The sequence below is a fragment of the Leptinotarsa decemlineata genome, unplaced genomic scaffold (genome assembly GCF_025532065.1).
Source record: "Leptinotarsa decemlineata unplaced genomic scaffold, Ldec_3_MD MMD2_tig00000505_RagTag_RagTag, whole genome shotgun sequence".
Lineage (NCBI taxonomy): Eukaryota > Metazoa > Arthropoda > Insecta > Coleoptera > Chrysomelidae > Leptinotarsa > Leptinotarsa decemlineata.
The window spans coordinates 18,320,335-18,338,850 of NW_027412549.1; the positions used below are offsets into that span (position 1 = coordinate 18,320,335).

An 18,516-nucleotide genomic window follows, 5' to 3' on the forward strand; every position below is an offset into this window, starting at 1 on the left:
CAATTATGTCGTCAAACAAATCGAACAGTGGGTATATAGCTTTCTTTATGTAAAATATTCTTCCTTTTCATTTTCTTCTTATAAAATCATAACAATTAAGTAGTATAAAATCTCAGACTTAATGATTCTACAGAGTTCCATTTAAAATAGCCAACATTCTCAGTGATAACAATTTCTAATTACGGTCCTGTCGTAAGTTATTTTGTAGTTTTTATTCTTTCAAAATAAATCAAATTACGGAATATTTCCGTAATTCATAATCCGGTAAGTAACAAAAATATTAGGTACATTTTTGCACGCCTAGGCTTTACTTGGTGTCTATGGCAGGAAAAATAAATGTCTGTTAAGAACTGTCAGGCGTTTTTATGCACTTGTTCACATTTTCAAGACGTTAAAACGTGTCTGAAGACTGAAAGGAGGAGAAATACATACGTAAATTTCGAATTGAAGACGTTAATAACTATTTTGTTTACGAAACAATTTTTGAGATCAAAACTTATGCCAAGGGATGAGATGGACTCATTGTCTGTCTTTATATAGTACCGTAGATTAGGGTTAGGTTAGGTTAGGTCCAAAGTGAGTAGGTTTATTCGACCCTTCACCGCAACCCGCAAGGGTTCATTGTGACTAACATCTAGTCACACTCGAACAAATAAACCCAGCTTCTTAACGAAGCCGATTAGTTTGTATCGTGAGTGGTCTTTCAGGTCAGATGGTAGTAGTACGGTTCTGCCGAACTCTAAACCTGATTGGGTCCCCAGCAAGGCAGGCACAAAGTATATGTTCTGCTGTTTTATCGTTAATGTGGTAGTCGGATAGTCAAGGTGCAAGATTCTCACCTTGATACCCGCGACAACGTTCCCATATGAGGGTTTTTGCTCGTCAGCTTCACCTGACGATGCCTTAGATTCAATCTTGCAATCACGCCTCTGGTTTTGGTGAATCATCACTTGAGCGAAAACGTTTGCTAACCTGTTCATGGGGGTTTGTTAACCCACCTGGGACAGATTCTGCGTACGCCGCTCAAGAATTTGGTGCACGGCGGTTTCATAAGGTACGCCGCTCTTGAGGAGAGGACTCAGTCGTTTCCTGGCTGCACCACCAAACCTTTTTTTTTAAGTTTAGTTATTGGATCAGGAGTTGATGAGTTGAGAAGCTCTCGCTCCTGATCTAAATTTACAGGGAGGTCAGTTGGAGTCGTAAGCTCGACATCCATCTCCTCTGTACACTCAGCGTCAGAAATAATTTTTAAGTTTACTCTGTCCATAAAAGTACCACGAGTAGCTAGGGAAAGAAGGTCAATCACGGCAGAGCTCCGCTTTACCGAGACAAGGCAATGCTACGAAAAAAGAGCGCCCTGTACCTCGAAGGTTCCGTAGAGACAGCTGATAGGCTCAATGTCATTCATTCTCTCGGCACGGATACACACACCTTAAATTCAAGCCATCGTTGAGATGCCATTCAGTTAGGGAATAACCACAAGTGATTCTGTCATTCCCGTATCCAGCGAGGTTACGTGGAAGCAGGCATCCGATGACCGATTTGCTCAACCCCCACCAAACCAATGCACTCACCAAAAACAGCATGCACAGTTTCAGGCAGTGAAAGATGAACAAGGACAGCCAAAGCGCCTAGTCCAGGGCGAGCGTCGTCATTCACCGTACAATACTCACATAGTGAATTTCTGTTTAACTGACAATAAGTAGCCGGCAATGTGAAAAAATGCCCTCGTTAAAGTTTTACCCAAGCAGAAAAAAAAACAAATGAGTTTGAAGATCTGAGAGCAACAAGTATGTTGCCAACTTTGTCGATACTTCTAAAGAAGTCTATGGAAACACAGATCAAATCTCATTTACAATCAATTCAAGCAGGTTTCCGTAGGGGTAATATCTGAACGGCATCACTTCTCCACGTCACCGATGATATTGTTACGTTTTTTCTCATGGGTTGACCAATAATTGACTATACTGAATAATCAAACTTAACTTTATTTCACTTCGAATACAACAAACACTTCAACTAAAACTTCAACTATTATTCGAACGTCTATCGCCTCACTAGATCGCTTCGTGTACCGCACTGTAACTTCCACTTGACTGTGTCGATATGCTCGCGGCTAGCGTTTATATATCGTAAAGGAAAGTGGTAGAAAATTTGCCGGAATTCCGTCGATATCGGTAGCATTATTCTCGCTACATCTAGAACGGCAGCGAACATATTCGCGCGCCCTTAGCTACATCACAATTGGTTTATGGCTGCAAGTGGCGGCGAACGTTATTTTTTCTAGGGCATGATTTACAACGATATCCTGAGAGCTGCTGTTCAAGGTTAGTGCACACTGCTAGTTCTACTAGATTTTAATCGTGCTTTCGACACAATTCATTACAATTTGTTACTAAACATGTTATGATATAAGTTTTTCAGAAAATTCACGAGTGTTAATAGGCAATCATCACAAGAAATAGACAGCAGAAAGTTGTTCTCGAAGATAAAAGCTCTGAATATTCAACAGTGAAGTCAGGTATTCCGCAAGGATATATACTGGGGCCTCTTCTGTTTTATATATTCTCCTCCCAGCTGTTGATTGGGAAAAAGCCTGCAATATTCATTTATTTCCTGATAATACCCAACTTTACCATAGTTTCCTTTCACATATGGTGGATGCATGCATTTCTTCTTATTAATAATGATCTTGAGGCTTTCGCCTTCTTATTAATCCTGATAAGTCAAAATTTATGTTGTTTGGAAGGAGATATCAGTGTCAAAAAGTAGAGGACTCTCAATATTACGGCAAATAATAAGCAGCTGAAAATGGTAAAGAAAGCAAGAAACCTAGGATCAATTATGGACACTGACTTGAGATTTGAAAAACACATAATTAGACAATTATAACGGGTTTACTGTAATCTGATAATGACATTTAATAATCGGCATTTGCTGCCCATTCAAGTTGAAAAATCATTATGTGAAACGCTAGTTTTATCAGCCTTAAATTATGCCGACTCTCTCTACTGTCCTAATTTAACAACACTTTATAAGAACAAGATACGGATACTTCAACTCATGTCTGAGATTAATTTACAGTATTAAATATGGATAATAGAAGAAAACATCATGCTGTTATTCTTTATAATAAAATAATAACAAAACTGTACCTCCCTTTAGAACGGAATATTTTAGACTTTAGACGGTCATTTGGCTAACAAATATATTCTCTATGCAATCCAGTTTTGAATAGGTACTATAAGAACACAAAATGTTAACAAATTCAGACAATTTTACAATCTAAAATTTTATAAGAATGTTTTTTTCAAGTGTTTACAATATATTTTTTCTTTGTATTAGGTACTACCTAGGTTTGTTTAGGGTTATTAGGGTTAAGCGAAAGAATATTTTCTGTCGTGTTTAAACAACAGAAAATAAACTTCCATACACAGGGTGAAACATAAGTACGTTAAAATATTCAAGTGACGTATTTCCGAGACAATTTTAAGGAAAAAAGTCTATAATAACTTGTGTCCGGAAATGCTTCCTTTCGGAGATACAGGGTGTTGAAATTGAATTTTTTTGTTCGTTTGTGATGCACTATTTAGAACTTTTGGTGTAGTAATGAATATTACTGGAGTTTTACTCCAACACCAAACCATTATTTCAACACCTCGACACGTGTTTCGATCACCAAGTGACCATCTTCAAGAGGAAGATTAATCACTTGGCGCCCTAGGAGCTAAGTAATATGTATCGATGTAGAAAATTGTAAATATCTCGAAAACGATCACCTCAAGCGATGTTGCGGAAGGCTACCTATTTTACTTGGAAAAGATGTGGAAATTAGGTTTTTTCATGAAAAGTATGAAAAGTTTACTGTCAAAAAGGTTAGGGCAATATGAAATAAATAAATATAACGTACGCAGCGATAGATGTTTCATGAAAATTAATACGGAATTATGATTTCCACGTCAAAAAAACCCCAGGCACCAAATTTCGTGCAAATAACTTATTCTTTGCAAAAGTTATAGAGACTTTTTTTCTTAAAATTGTCTTGGGAATACGTCTCTTGAATATTTTAACGTACTTCTTTTACATCCTGTATAAACATTAATATCTAATATTTATTGTATTCTTTTGAATGTGGAAGTAATATTGACGACTATTATTATTTTTTTAACGGATTGTGCGCTGGTCAGGCCCTATCACCTGAAGCCCCGATACATTCGGGAGGGCGCGACAGCATTATCAACCAACGACTGCTCCCCACGCCGTGGGGTAAGTGATCATTGGATCCGAGAATCTTGTGCCCTGAGCCAAGAATGACAGCCTTTTGCATCCGTTCGGCTAAGATCTCTGCCTTATTGCGGCAAGCCGGTATGATTTTAAGAGTCGAGAGTAGAGAGGACATCATTCCACCAAGAACTCCAATAACACAACACAACAAAAAATATTTTTTGAATGTTTCCTACACTAAATTAGTCAATTTCTACTAATTTTGGGGTGATAAAAACGAAAATAACAATGAAAAATTTTTATTAGCTCTGGTTTTTGAGATACACAGTACTTAATCTTAAAGAGTAGTTATACTATACGTGAAAAGTGAAAGTACATAAAACAATATTGTTATGTTTCTTTTAGAATATTTTAAGTACAAAATTAATAAAAAAAACATTATTCTTAGTGTTTTGACAAATAAAAGAAGTTTGTACCACCAAATTTCAATTAAGTCCATCCGATTCATTGTAAGATCGCTGTCGTTTAGCTTGTCTTTTATAAAACACTTCTGGAGCATCCCTACACACAGACCAGCAGTAGTCTGCAAGCATTGCTTCATTCCAACGGCCCTGATATCTCTGTTCCATTAAGGCAATGTCTTGATGGAATCTTTTTCCATGTTCGTCACTCACAGCTCCACAGTTTTGTGGGAAGAAATTAAGATGAGAGTGAAGAAAATGAATTTTTAAGGACATGTTGCATCCAAGTTGGTGGTAAGCTTGAAGAAGCTCTTTAACCAATGCTGTGAAGTTATCATCTCTTTTGTTACCTAAAAACCCATGTACAACCCCCTTAAAGGCTTCCCAGGCTCTTTTTTCATTTCCTGTTAAAATCATGTCAAAAGCAGGATCATTTACGATTTTACGGATTTGAGGCCCAATAAAGATGCCTTCCTTGACTTTAGCATCACTCAACCTGGGAAACTTTGCTCTCAAGTACTTAAAAGCTTGTCCTTCCTGGTCCATGGCCTTCACAAAGTTTTTCATTAGTCCCAACTTAATATGTAATGGGGGAAGGAGAACATCCTTAGGATCTACAAGAGGCTCGTAAACTACATTTTTCTCATTAGGGTTTAGGTCTCATGTAGGCCAGTTCATTTTTTCATAGTGAGATTTTCTATCCCGACTGTCCCACAGACACAAAAAACAACAGTACTTGGTGAACCCTAATTGCATTCCTAGGAGTAAAGCAATGACTTTCAGGTCACCACAGATATGCCACTTGTGTTGTTCATATTTGATTGATTGGAGAAGTGTTTTCATATTTATATACGTTTCCTTCATGTGAACTGCATGACCTATAGGAATAGAGGGTAGCTGATTTCCATTATGCAGAAGTACAGCTTTTAAGCTTAGTTTTGAAGAGTCTATAAACAGTCTCCATTCAGATGGAGTGTGATCCAAATTCAAGCAGTCCATCAAACCATTAACATCAGAACAAACTATGAGGTTTTCTTTTTTCTCAAAAAAAGGAAGCAAATCTTTTTGACACTGTCTGTACTGAGATATTTTCACATCATGTTTTAGAAGATTCCACTGTTGTAGTCTTGACCTTAACAGCTCAGCCTTTTCCTTAGACAAGCGAAGATCTCTTGTAAGGTCACTCAACTCTGCTTGACTAATTCTGTGCGGATCACTAGACCTATCGCTTACCTCAAAATCAGGGTCATAGGATGTAGAAGGATGGGTTGCTCCTTCTAAACAGTCTTCATCACCTTCCTCTAAAATTTCATAGTTTTGGGGTGGAGAAGGGACTGGCAAATTGTCTGAGTGTGGTACAGGGCGAAGAGCAGATGGGAGATTAGGGTATTTAACCGTTCCTCTTTTCTTCATAGATAAACCTTGCTTAATGGGAGGAGTTAAGCAGAAATAACAGTCGTCTGTATGATTGGTAGGCTCACGCCAAACCATAGGTACTGCAAAAGCCATTGCCCGGTTTTTATTTTTCAGCCACTCTCGCAATATGACGGAACAAGAATTACAACATATATGAGGAGCCCATGATTTATTTTGGTCCCCAACTTTCAAACCAAAATAATGTTCATAGGCTGTCTTAACGATAGGTGTCATTTTACGTTTCTGAGGCTTAAATGTTATTTCACCACATATATAGCAAAAGCTATCGACAGAATTCACACACTTTCGAGGCATTTCAGATCAGCACTTAAATTAATTTAAAAATCAACTTCACACGATAATCTTGAAAACAAGAGCTAATATATAATTTTTATGGCCACTTTCGGTTTTAACACGTGGAAATACATTAAAATCATCTAATTTCAACCCCGAAACAGAAACTTTGTTATGTTGTGTAATCAGAACAACCATCTTGACAGAGTGATCTGAATAGAGTCTGCGGAGTTAGAAAAGAAAATCTTTATATTTTATCCGTTTTTCCTCCTATTTCCGGACGATATTCGTCTCGCCAGGAGCTGAAAACTCCTCGACAAATATAGTTTTGCTCTGGTTCTCGAGAAGGACTACATCAGGCTTATTAGCTTGTATAAGCCTGAGGGTTGGAACGAATAGTTCCAATTAATTCGGCACTTCTCGTTCCCCACAACGGATTCAATATCCCCCGGAGCGTCGGGTAACACCGGTGTCTCGTCAATACTGTAAGAGTGCTGTAGATGATAATATGGCACTCTAAGGGCTGCGTTATGTCGATGGATATAGGCCGTGACCGCATATGCTGGACATGCTGATAGCAAGTGCATTGGGGTCTCGGGCGCCTCGCGGCAGGCCCTGCACCTTGTGTCAGGAGCCTCTATACCCATCACGCGACTGCGGTATCATTATTATTATTATTATTATACGTTTTGATCTCTATTAGAGTTTGAGTATTTTGAACTGTTTGTTTCCGGAATTGCGTTGGTTTTGATTTGAGTGCGTTTTCATGTCGTAAATAACGTACTCAAACTGAAATAAGTTTATTATAGTTAGTAAGGAAAATAGTTTCATACTGTTTGTTCCATTCCATTTTTTTGCAACGCGCATTGTTTTTGTTATGCTCTTTCGCGTCAAAATATAAACAGCTGAACGTTTCCTAAAATATAACGTATTAATCCCTATCACCGACAGATTCGAGCCGGCCGAGTTATTTTTAAGATGATTTGTTTATTTTTATTAACGAATTTTCTATCAACTACGCCGAAATTATTTGAAAGAAAGTCAGCACACTTTAACATATTCGAATGTAGTAAACAGTTGTTTTTTCGGGTGTGTGATGATGAATCGTTTTGAGATAAAAACACAATACATTGTTTTGAGATGTTTAAGCCAAACGGCTGTAATATTAGCGAAAAATGTTATTTTTGTTGATGACTTCTAACATACCCAGCTGTTCTTCACGAAATGCTTCGTTTCGAAAAGTAGTCAAGTCCAATTAAACAAAAAGCAAATGATAATGAAGTGATTTTTACGAGAGCACGGTTATTGCGTCATATAAAAAGACTACCTACGTAGGCAGAACACCAGATTTTCTTAATTCAGGAAGCTACGAGATTCTGAGGAATGATCCTATAAATCTGTACCAAAAAGAGGTATAGGAAATAGAGCTGGTTATAAATGGAAGTGATGAATGCAGGGCAGTGATCATTAGTCCACAACCACCCAAACTGTTCTCTTATCAAATTACACAAAACCAAATTCACGATTAGACCTGTGGTGTCGTTTGTAACGGCTTCAACCGTAAAAATTTCATAAATTTTCATGAAATTAATTCAAACCTATACTAATTTCAAGAGCGATTTAGTATATCAATAAAACATATCAGTTAGTAACTATCTAATAATTAAAACGTAACTCTTCCTGATAATGCTAAATTAATATCGTTTGCTGTCCAAAATGTATTTCCAAGTGAGCTGGTTGAGCGTCTTTTGGACAAAAACCAAGTGATCCCTCTTATAAAACAAGAAATTTCAGATCAACTATTTGTCTATCCCAAAATTATTTCCAATTCGATGAAAAGTTATATTCATACAGCGAATAACTAATAATGGAAAACCAGCCGTGTCCTTTGCTAGCTGAAATTTCCATGGAAAACATAGAGAATGAAATCCATAACAATTAGTAAACTAACTTTTTTTTGGACAGGTACAGATACGTAGATGATATCTTAGACTGTTTTACTGGTACAAATAGGCAAGTAGGCAAGTTTGTTGAATATTTCAAGTCCATTCACGCGTCAAATAAAATTCACCACTGAAATGGGGATGAATTATTCAATAAATTATCTAGATTTGACTATTATGAAAATCAATGATAAACATGGTTTTGCAGTTTTCCGCAAACCATCCTCTCAATAGTATGCTCACATACTAATGAATATTCTACTGTCGGAAAGTAATTTTCAGAGCGAGCTGAGATTTATCAAACAAATTGCTGTCAACAACGGTTACCAGGTAAATACTATCGAATGAATTCATTCCAAAAAACTACGAAAACAGGCCATGGATCAGGTCTACCCAACTTCAAGAAACGATGCTGTGTGTTACAAGACATTTATTGAGCAAATTTATTGAAGAAAAATAGAACTTCAGTTTAAGATGCAGGGTGTCCGGAAAGTTTTCGATCTCAACATGAAGATGGCAGCACTCGTAAATAAAAGCTAGTGAATTTCGTTGTTCATCTGTTGACAGTTACTCACCAAAGTTTCAGCCATTTTGGCTAAAATTAATGTGAGTGTTTTTATGAAAATGGACAAAATTCGAGCAGTCATTAAATATTTGTTTTTGAAAAGCAATATGGCTACGCAAATCAAACATGAGTTGAATTCTGTGTATGGGAACTCTGCAACATCATTTAGTACAGTTAAATTTTGGAAAGCTGAGTTTAAACGTGGCCGTAAAACTTGGGATACGTTTAACGTTCGGGAGGTCCAAAAACTTCAACTATCGACTAAAACATCGCCAAAGTTCACCAAATGGTGCTAGACGACCGCCGAATTGAAGTGAAAGAGAGAGAGCAGAGGTTACGAACATATCAACAAGAACGTGTTTTAGGCATGAGAAAGCTGTCCGCGTTTGCTCACGTTGGACCAAAAACGTGTTCGAGTGAACATTTCCAACGTTCTGTTGGCGCAGTTTAGGCGCAATAAATCCGAGTTTTGGTGCAGATGAATTACTATAGATGAAATTTGGCACACCATTATACACTCGAAACAAAAATACGGTCCAAACAGTGGACTGTAATAGGAGAAGCGGCTCCAAAAAAGCAAAAACTGTTTTTTCGGCTGGAAAAGTGATGGCGACTGTTTTTTGGAAAAGTCATGGAGTTAGTTTAATCGAATATCCTCAAAAAGGAGAAACCATTACAGGAGTATAGTACGCATCATTACCTACTTCTCTTAGCTGAAAACAGAACTAGCAAAAACACGGCCACATTTGTAGATAAAGAAAATCCTGTTTCACCAAGACAACGCACCGTCTCACACACCAGCGGTTGCCATGACGAAAATTCATGAAGTACGGCTTGAACTGCTTGACCATCCACCTTTCTCACCATTTCTAGACCCAAGCGACCTCTTTTTGATCCCGCATCTAAAAATTGCGCTTGGAGAACGGAGATTTTCGTCAAATGGAGAGGAAATCATCTTCGAGAATAATTATTTTGTAAAGAAAACCGCCGTGTACTATTTGGACGGGTTACAGAGATGTTTGCATCGCTGGGAGAAGTATGTAGTTACAAGGAGTTTATGTTGAAAAATATAATAAACTGAAAAATATCTGGTATCTTTGATACGTCGGAAAATTTTCACTGTTAGATCAGGAGTATATGAGTTGACTTGTAGTTCTTGCTCAAAACTCTATATTGGCCAAACAGGGAATTTTTTTCCCCAAAGAATCAAAGAGATTAGAGAATAGAGAATGGAAGATTTCGCATAGTTGAGTTTTTTGGTTTGTATGTTTTTTTAAGTACAAAAATAAGCACTACAGGAAAATCCTTGAGGCGCTCTTAAAGCGATGCATGTGCAAAAGTTGTGATTCATATTGGATTTGAATCGCTGGAGAAAAATCCATTTGGAAAAAACTCAAGAAGTATATTCCACATAAACGCCGTTCTCCAAATTAACAACAATGAAGTTCGAGGTGTACTGAGTTGAACCTCATAACGATGAGCAGTCACAGTTCGTCGCATATTTCTGATATGTTCCGCTCTTGGTGGAATCAAATGTGCCAAGTCACTTGAACATTTCCCGTGAAAGTATCTATAGAAGAGAGATAAATCTCCAACCTTTCTTCGATGTTCCAGACTATCAAGGTTGCAAGTGATGTTCTCGTCTCCAATCAGGCGGTTGGCTCTTTTCTGGTTGGAATCCAGCAGCTTCAGGGTATTTTTGGGGGCCGAGCTCCAAACATGAGAACAATACTCCAAAGAAGGTCTGATCTGAGCTTTATAAAGCAACAAAAGTTGCTGAGGTGTGTACAGTTTTCTGGTTTGGAACAGTGTTCAAAACTTTTGAGAAGCAGCCTTTGCAATTCCAGCGACATGACTGAGCCAAGACATATTGGTGTCTATTTTAACTCCCAACAAACTTATCGAAGCAAAAAGCGGAATTGTAAGACCTGACATTATTATATCCGGTTCGGAGACATTTATCTTTTTGGAAAAAACCGATGCCTGGGTTTTTGTGGCAATTCGAAATTACTTTTAGATCTTCATTGAGATATTCAACCTCCTGCTGCCGATGAAGATGTGCTTCCGCACATGTGCTCTAAATGTAATGACGAGATGAATGTGCTGTTGTCAGCAAAGCAATATATTGGATTCTTGGTTTTTTCCAATAAGTCGTTGATATACAATAAAAAGAGGGTTGGAGACAATATGGATCCCTGGGGAACACCAGCGTTAATGGTGAAAGTATTCAAGAGATATCCATCGACAGCCACTTGCAGGAAACGTTGTTTCAGGAAGCTGGACAGCCATGCACAAAAATGATCCAACAAGCCATATCATCGAAGTTTGGCTAGCAAACCCTCATGCCACACGGTCAAAGGCCTTAGCAATATCAAGCGCAACAGCTTTCGACTCTCCATGTTTCTCGATTGCGTTATTCCAAATATGGGTGATATATGATAGAAGCTATGAAATTCTCGCAACCAGCTCATGAACAGTACTGGGTGTAATTGATAAAAAGGCGTTCACATTTTTTTTGTTAGAAGTGTCAACATGGGCAAGCTTCTAGGAAGATTTTTCAAATTTTAACGAATTTACTTATTCCTTACTTTACAAAGGTCTCATACATACATTCCAATTTTTCAAACTAATCATAGCGTGTAATGATGTTTTGTGTTCATTATGAAAAGTAATACTTCATACTAGTAATCTTGTGCAACAATAAAATTTACCAACTCGACAAAATTCTTGACTTCTATGCTTTATCGCGATGCTTCAGAATATCAGTACGTGATTCCTTTACTATAAAGTGTGAAGTCAGGGCCGTAGCGAAAAGAAAAACCAGGGGGGAGGGAATTCAAATTTCCCCAAATTTTCCACCATGTATAGGGATATTCAATACAAGTGAAAGAAAACGACACCTAAATAATATTGTTTCCAAGTCGAAAAAACAGCGAAAAGTTGGGAATTTTGTAAAACTGTCACATCAAAATTTGTGGACTGTTCTCTTACTTGGGAGAAATTAAACTTTTTTGAAGTTTTCAAACAACTCAGAATTTCAAAGTATGGAATATCCAAGATATGCATGTTGGGAAATCCCAACCTTCTCCTGGTTCTTTCCCTTTCCTTATTACCTCTCCCTTTCTTTTCTCTCATTTTCATTTTTTAAATTTTTATTAATTTTTTTACTATTATTTTTTCTATCTTTACGGGCCAGAATTTCCCAACTTTTTCCCAAGTTGAAAAAGCAGGTGGCCATAGCGATCGCCCTGGGTGTAGTGGTATTAAACAAGTGTCTTGGAAACTACTTCGAGTTTTTTTCATGAGTTCAGGCAGTAACTTTTCCTAGTTCCCCATTATTATACTTACGACGATTCTCCATTGATCTGGAGTAATTTATTGGTTTTAAAAAACTATGAAACTCCACAGACATTGACTCATTCCCAAAACATTTTTTCCAAAGAATAAAAACTACTGCAATCACCTGATTTGCTCACGTTACTTCCCGATACAGATTCCTTAGACATGTGACCAAAAATCAAAGTCACGGTTTATACTGCGCCATGCCACTTGATAGGGATCAGCATTGTTGTTGTGTACAAAAAACGTCATATTCATCTAAATATAGACAAAAGGCAAGTGTTGATACATTTATTCTCATAGGCTGAATACACTGCAATTTTAGCACTGTTTCTCTGAACTGAAGCGATGATGTTGTTCGATTTAGTTTTATACAACAACATATATTATTTGACAAAATATTGTGTGAGTACATTTTTATGAAATGAATGTTGAATGCTGTTTTTCGTTTTCAATAATAACTTCATGAATTATTTGTAAAACGAGATTGTTTTATTTAAAATGAATGTAATTGTAAATAACATGTCTATGGGGTAGACAAAGAACAAATTAATGACTTGAAATATTATTAATAAGATTTTAGTTATTGGAAATAACAACTAATATTCATCAGAATTTGGGGAATGTGGAATTTATTCAATTGGTTTGTTGACTATCGACAGACGTGTTTATCTTCATTCTGATGATTGAGAAACAATGTTCAGAATTTATCAAATCCAGGAAAGTCAGACATTTTTAATTAAAATTCCATATGAAGCAACTATCGGCACCAGTTGAGAACCAAGCTTTCAAACAGTTAATAAACTAATGACAGGGGCTAAACGCAGGTGTTCAAAATGAAGGTTTCTATAGATAACTAGGTTTCATTAGTTCTCATTCTTGTAGAACTCCAAATTAATTTGTATGTTTGTTAGAGCTACGGAAAAATATATGTAGCTTTCTCTCGAGATAGTGTTCTTCACGTAAATTCTCTTAAAATCGATAATAATTTTCAAAATACCTATGGTTTTCTTTATTTTCAGATGCCAACGGAATGCATTACCAACCCTCTGCAGAGGGAATTGGCCGATTCGATTATAAGGATGGTTCCTCTAGACGAAATAAGAATTCTCCTGGCATGTGGAGCTAAGGTAAGAAAGGTCTCATTTCTAGTTTCTCTAGGTTAGTATTCTTTAAAAAATTTTAGCGTGAACTGGTTTCATTTTGGTATGGTTTGCTGCAGCAAACAGTTCAATATTTCATTGTGGCTTACATTTCAAAGAATTTTTATTTGACAGCGCCTAGAGATTAAACAAATACTAACAATCTTCTGCATCTTCATTCTAGAAACAGTATGTCTAATTCAAATAAGAAAACTTCAACATTAAATAAAAATTCTATAATATTTGAGAGTCGGAAGATATTCAATCATCTACTCGCGAAAGCATATTATAGCTTGAAAGAATTTCTTGAAGACAGATTTTGACTACCAGAACCTTTGAGGTTAAATGGACTATGGACTGATTTACTTTATTTATACATGTAAATGAATTCTTAACTGCTTTGTAGAATCTTATATCCTACCTACATGTAAGTGTTAGGCCCTGTATTGTTCCATTTTTACCTCAATTAATTCAAGATCAAGATCTTCAGATGATGTGGTGCTGCAGGTTTTTCCGGGTTTTCCTGCAGCTAAAAAAGCAAATGCGCCACTGGAATCAATGAAGTCGCCCTGGAGCGCCAATTAATTTTTATTGTTGTTTTTATTTTTATCGTTGTTTTTTCTTAAATAAAATGTTATTATTCACTGATGTGAATTGACTGATTCATTTCATTTATTTATGCTTTGTCAATAAGAATTTGTTTTCTTTGACAATAAAGTACATTTTGAATTGAATTGGATTGAAAAACCTAACGACTTGAAAGATCCTTGATGGAGTATAAAGAATGGAGAAATATCGTTGAAGAAAATGATATTATTTTGAACTTGGAAAAGACATCTTTGTAACATATGAATGTGTAATTCTGAAAATGGGAAATTAGTCGAAATAGATATTCACACCTAGGGATTTGAGTACGAGTGGGATGAAAGTATAGGAATACGAACAAGTTATATTGTCGATCATCAAGTCTTTGTTTGAAGATGATTGACAATGTTTCATAATGAATTTCATTAGTTCGGACTTTCATTGTCTAATATTATATAAAATAATTCGAAATCCCTGAAAGAACCAATAAAAAAGAAAAATCAAAAAAAATAGCTGAAAATAACAATTATGTTAAGGAAAAAAACCTGAAACGACCCTTAAATAGTCATCTCTCAGAGGAATTAGTCCAGTCATCACCCGAAGATGATTGTGGATACTAACAATCGAAAGGTCGTGAAGTAACTTGGATTGGAATCTCCTAATTTTTTATTTTTAGTTCAATTGTTTTATTTTTACTTGTATTTTATTTCACTGTTATTTCATTTCAGGGTTTTTTTGCTATTATTTTTTCTTTATTATTGATTTTTTCAGAGATTTTAAATCATTTTATACAATATTAGACAATGGAAGTCCGAACTAATGGAATTCACCAGGTTTTTGATGAAGTTCCATAGTTTTATACTTATAGGAATTTCGAACATTATAAAAAAATATGATATTACTGATGGTAATCCGCATAACATACGATTAAATTAACAAATTTTCAAGAACTAGATAGCACATTGCTTACTTCATTTAAGCCCAAATCCAGTAAAAATAATTTACTTATTCGTTTCTAACCCTAGATATTCAATGATATTTTATGTCAAAATGTCAGGAGGGGGATTCGACAAAATGTAGAAAATATGAACTCTTTTAAATATTAACAAACGAGTGTGATACCAAAACATAACATACTGCTATATCCGTCAAATAGTAAGTTATGTATTTATATGAAATAGCAAATGATAGTTAAGTTGAAGTCATCAACATACATCTACTTTAGGTAAAAAAAGAACTTCGATATTCAGAATATAGAGCTGATAAAAGGTACTAAATTTTAAAAACCCTGGTTTTTTTCTAAAAAAATGACTTTTGCTCCAATAAGAGAAAATCTCCCAATAGAATCTTACTTGAATATGAAAATTTGACATCAACCTAGAGTGTAATTTAGGACGAAGGGTAAACTGTAGTAATGATTTATTTCTAGGTTAACGAACCTGTTACTCAAGGACTAATGCCACTACACTATGCAGTTTGGCAAAGGTACTACGAGGCAACTCAGCTGTTATTGACAAGAGGTGGTGATGTTAATGCAACAGACGAATGTGGTTACAGTCCTCTTCATTTATCTGCTGAGCATGGGTGAGTGTTTTTGGAAATAAGTGGAATATTTTTAGCTAGGAAAATATTTTATACATGTTGATGGCGGAAAAACATTGGGAACCCAAGTTTCATATTTTCGGCCGGAATATTTGTTCTGTTTTATGATTGATTTGGTGGGACAGTAGTTGAGTTACCGCAAGTGGTACACTATAATATTGTGTAGTTTTATTATTGTGCTAGTAACCATGAATTTCTTTCATAGATTGGTTTTAAGGGAGCTAACCGTTGCTCCAGGGGGGCTAGACCCACCCTAGACTCCCCTAGTTTCGCCAATGATCAATAGTCGAACTATTTCCGTTTATATTTCATTGTGAATATGTTTTGTGACTGAAACTGTATTCAAAATATATCCACCTTTTGTTTCCGCAGATACACAGAAGTAGTTCGCCTTCTACTAGCATCCGGAGCTAAAGTTGATTACAGACCCAATACGGATGAAGACTTTCCTCGGACTACTCAATGTGACGAACCCCTCAGATTGGCTATCCGTAACAAACATATGGATATCGCCAAAATGCTGCTCGAACACGGGGCCGACCCGAATAAAAGGTACTTCTTTGGGGCCGAAATTAATCTAGTGACGGATCTGGAATTTCTGGAACTGCTGTTGACGTTTGGGGCCCATCCTGATAGTAGGGATAGATCCGGACTGACTCCATTGATGAAGGCTGTTAGGCAACCGCAGGTATGTTCTGTTGAATTTTAGATTAGCTTGTTTGCATTTTAAAACTATTTGACGTAGTAGTATAAGGAGGAATGGTATTATTACTATCAATAAATCAATTATTTTTGCACTGATGATAAAAAATGAACAAAGATGAAACACTTTTGTAAACCACAACAACAAATCATCAACTGATGAAATGAGTCAGAAAAATATACAGTTCCATAGGATTTTGGTGGTCTAAAAAATCGGTTTTACGTGCGACTATAGATGTTTCACATAAAAAAATTGTTACTAATGATGAAACTGCTGATAATATTGCAAAGGTAGCAGATGAAATGGATAAACAGCGATGTGTTGCTGAGTCAAAGGATATTTGAGAACATCCAAAACATCCCTGACAAAATTAACTCACCAAAAAACCTCTTTAGAAAAGCACGAGTCGCCTCCTCGTTGGACATTCTCATTTTATTAACTTCTATCTTTTAATACGGGAAACAGACCAGAATGTAGTGCATGTTATGAAATACTAAAGATACCAGCTAGAATTGAATAATCCTCACCACCTTGAACATAACACAAATTGTATTTACCGTGTTTTGGAATATAAAAAAATCAATCAGTTTATAGCAAGCACCAAACATCGCTTAGGTATAGACTCTCCTAACTAAAATACTATTGGATTACGATAAGTCCCTTGCCGGCCAGTGTCGTACATACCTATAATTAGTTTTAATTAGGGTAGCAAATGGAACATGGTTTCTTTTGCAATTTCTTTTCATATTTTATTTAGTATTATAGGTAGTGGTATAGTTAATTAAAATGCTATATAATGATACACTCTGGATGACTTGTTTTTTGTTAGGCGATGCCATTTTATCAGAAACAACACAAATTATTCAGATAATGCCAAACGCCAACAGTATTAATAATAATAATAATATCTTTATTTCTGAAGAATAATAGTAAAAAGATACAGAAATAGAAATAACGTCACGAGTGAGATGGATTATGTCAGACAGTATGGCTGAGGTATTCAGCAATAGTATAAAGTTCTATATTCATTAGAATCTTATGAATTCCCTTTTTGAATTCATCAAGTTCATTTATTTGTTTAATGCTGGTGGGGAGTTTGTTGAACATTTTCATGCTTTGATAGAAAGGGCTCCTTTCTGTAACAGTTAGTCACTGTTTTGGGTATACATAGTCAACATTTCTAGTGTTATATACATTTTGTGGTAGACAATTTTCAAAAAGATGTTTGTTTCTAAAAAGGAATAATAAGAGTTTCTGTATATAGACTCCTATAAATGTAAGTATTTTAATACTACTGAATTTGCCTCTAAATGATTCTCTTGAGTTTAGTTTCAGCATAGTTCTTAAGGCTGTCTTCTGTAAAATTAAAATTTGCTCTGCATTTCTAGTACCTCCATAAAAAATAATTCCATACCTACAAACAGATTCAAAATTTTAATGATAGACCATTCGGTTTACATTTGTGTCAACATACTGACCAATACCTCTCATTGAATACAACACTGAGTTCAACTTTTGACAAACATTTTGAATATGACTGTTGAAAGATAAGTAATGATACGCCACTGTATAGAGCATTTGTATGTCTTGCAAGAGCTCTAGTGGAGGTTACATTGAAAATGAGTTTGTGCGCATTGGGGCGGGCTCGCCGTCACGTTTGGCGCTTACTGTATGTGTTAGTTATTATATTACTGACTACGAAGCAGCGGTTAAAGGATTTAGGTAGTGGATGCAGCAAAAAAAGTTTGATGGATATTAATTGATCTTTTTTCGTGAAATGTAAATACTTACAAACAAACACATAAACTGGCACAAAGACAAATTGAAAGAGAATCAAAATATAATTGCAATATTAAATTCAAGTTTTTTTTATATTTGATTTCTGTAATTTCTGTGTCTGGATCGAAGTCTTCTTTCGTTGACAATCTAGATCTACCTATATAAATGTGTTATACATCTATACTTTTAAAATATATGTTTCGTGGAATTTTTTATGATGGTTACTGTTATTCTATTTTCATATTTATTTACAGGGAATGGAAGCTGTGCTACTTTTATTGAAATATGGCGCAGATGTTAATGCAATCGCCGACGAGAGACATGATTACAGAACGGTGAGTTAATAGACTACCAAAGTATCTTCAAATATTGACATGTTTGGAGTCAAATAAACAAAGCTCTTTAGTAAATCCTACTGCATCAATATAGTCCATTGAAAATACACATTAAAGGTTGCGTTTTT

The 18,516-nt window shown here is 35.8% G+C and overlaps 1 protein-coding gene across 2 annotated transcripts in view; it reads left to right on the forward strand.

Annotated features, from left to right (window-relative positions):
* LOC141479840 (uncharacterized) overlaps positions 1–18,516 on the forward strand; it is a 42,470-nt gene that overhangs the window by 815 nt on the left and 23,139 nt on the right. The window contains exons 1-5 of one of the 2 annotated variants that reach the window (XM_074174117.1): positions 12,497–12,647; positions 13,265–13,372; positions 15,399–15,553; positions 15,944–16,259; positions 18,308–18,388. In XM_074174117.1, coding sequence (XP_074030218.1) covers positions 12,591–12,647; positions 13,265–13,372; positions 15,399–15,553; positions 15,944–16,259; positions 18,308–18,388 — 717 coding nt within the window. In that variant the 5' untranslated portion in view covers positions 12,497–12,590. Of the gene's footprint in view, positions 1–12,496; positions 12,648–13,264; positions 13,373–15,398; positions 15,554–15,943; positions 16,260–18,307; positions 18,389–18,516 lie in introns of those variants that run through there. The other variant, XM_074174118.1, reaches the window with a different exon arrangement.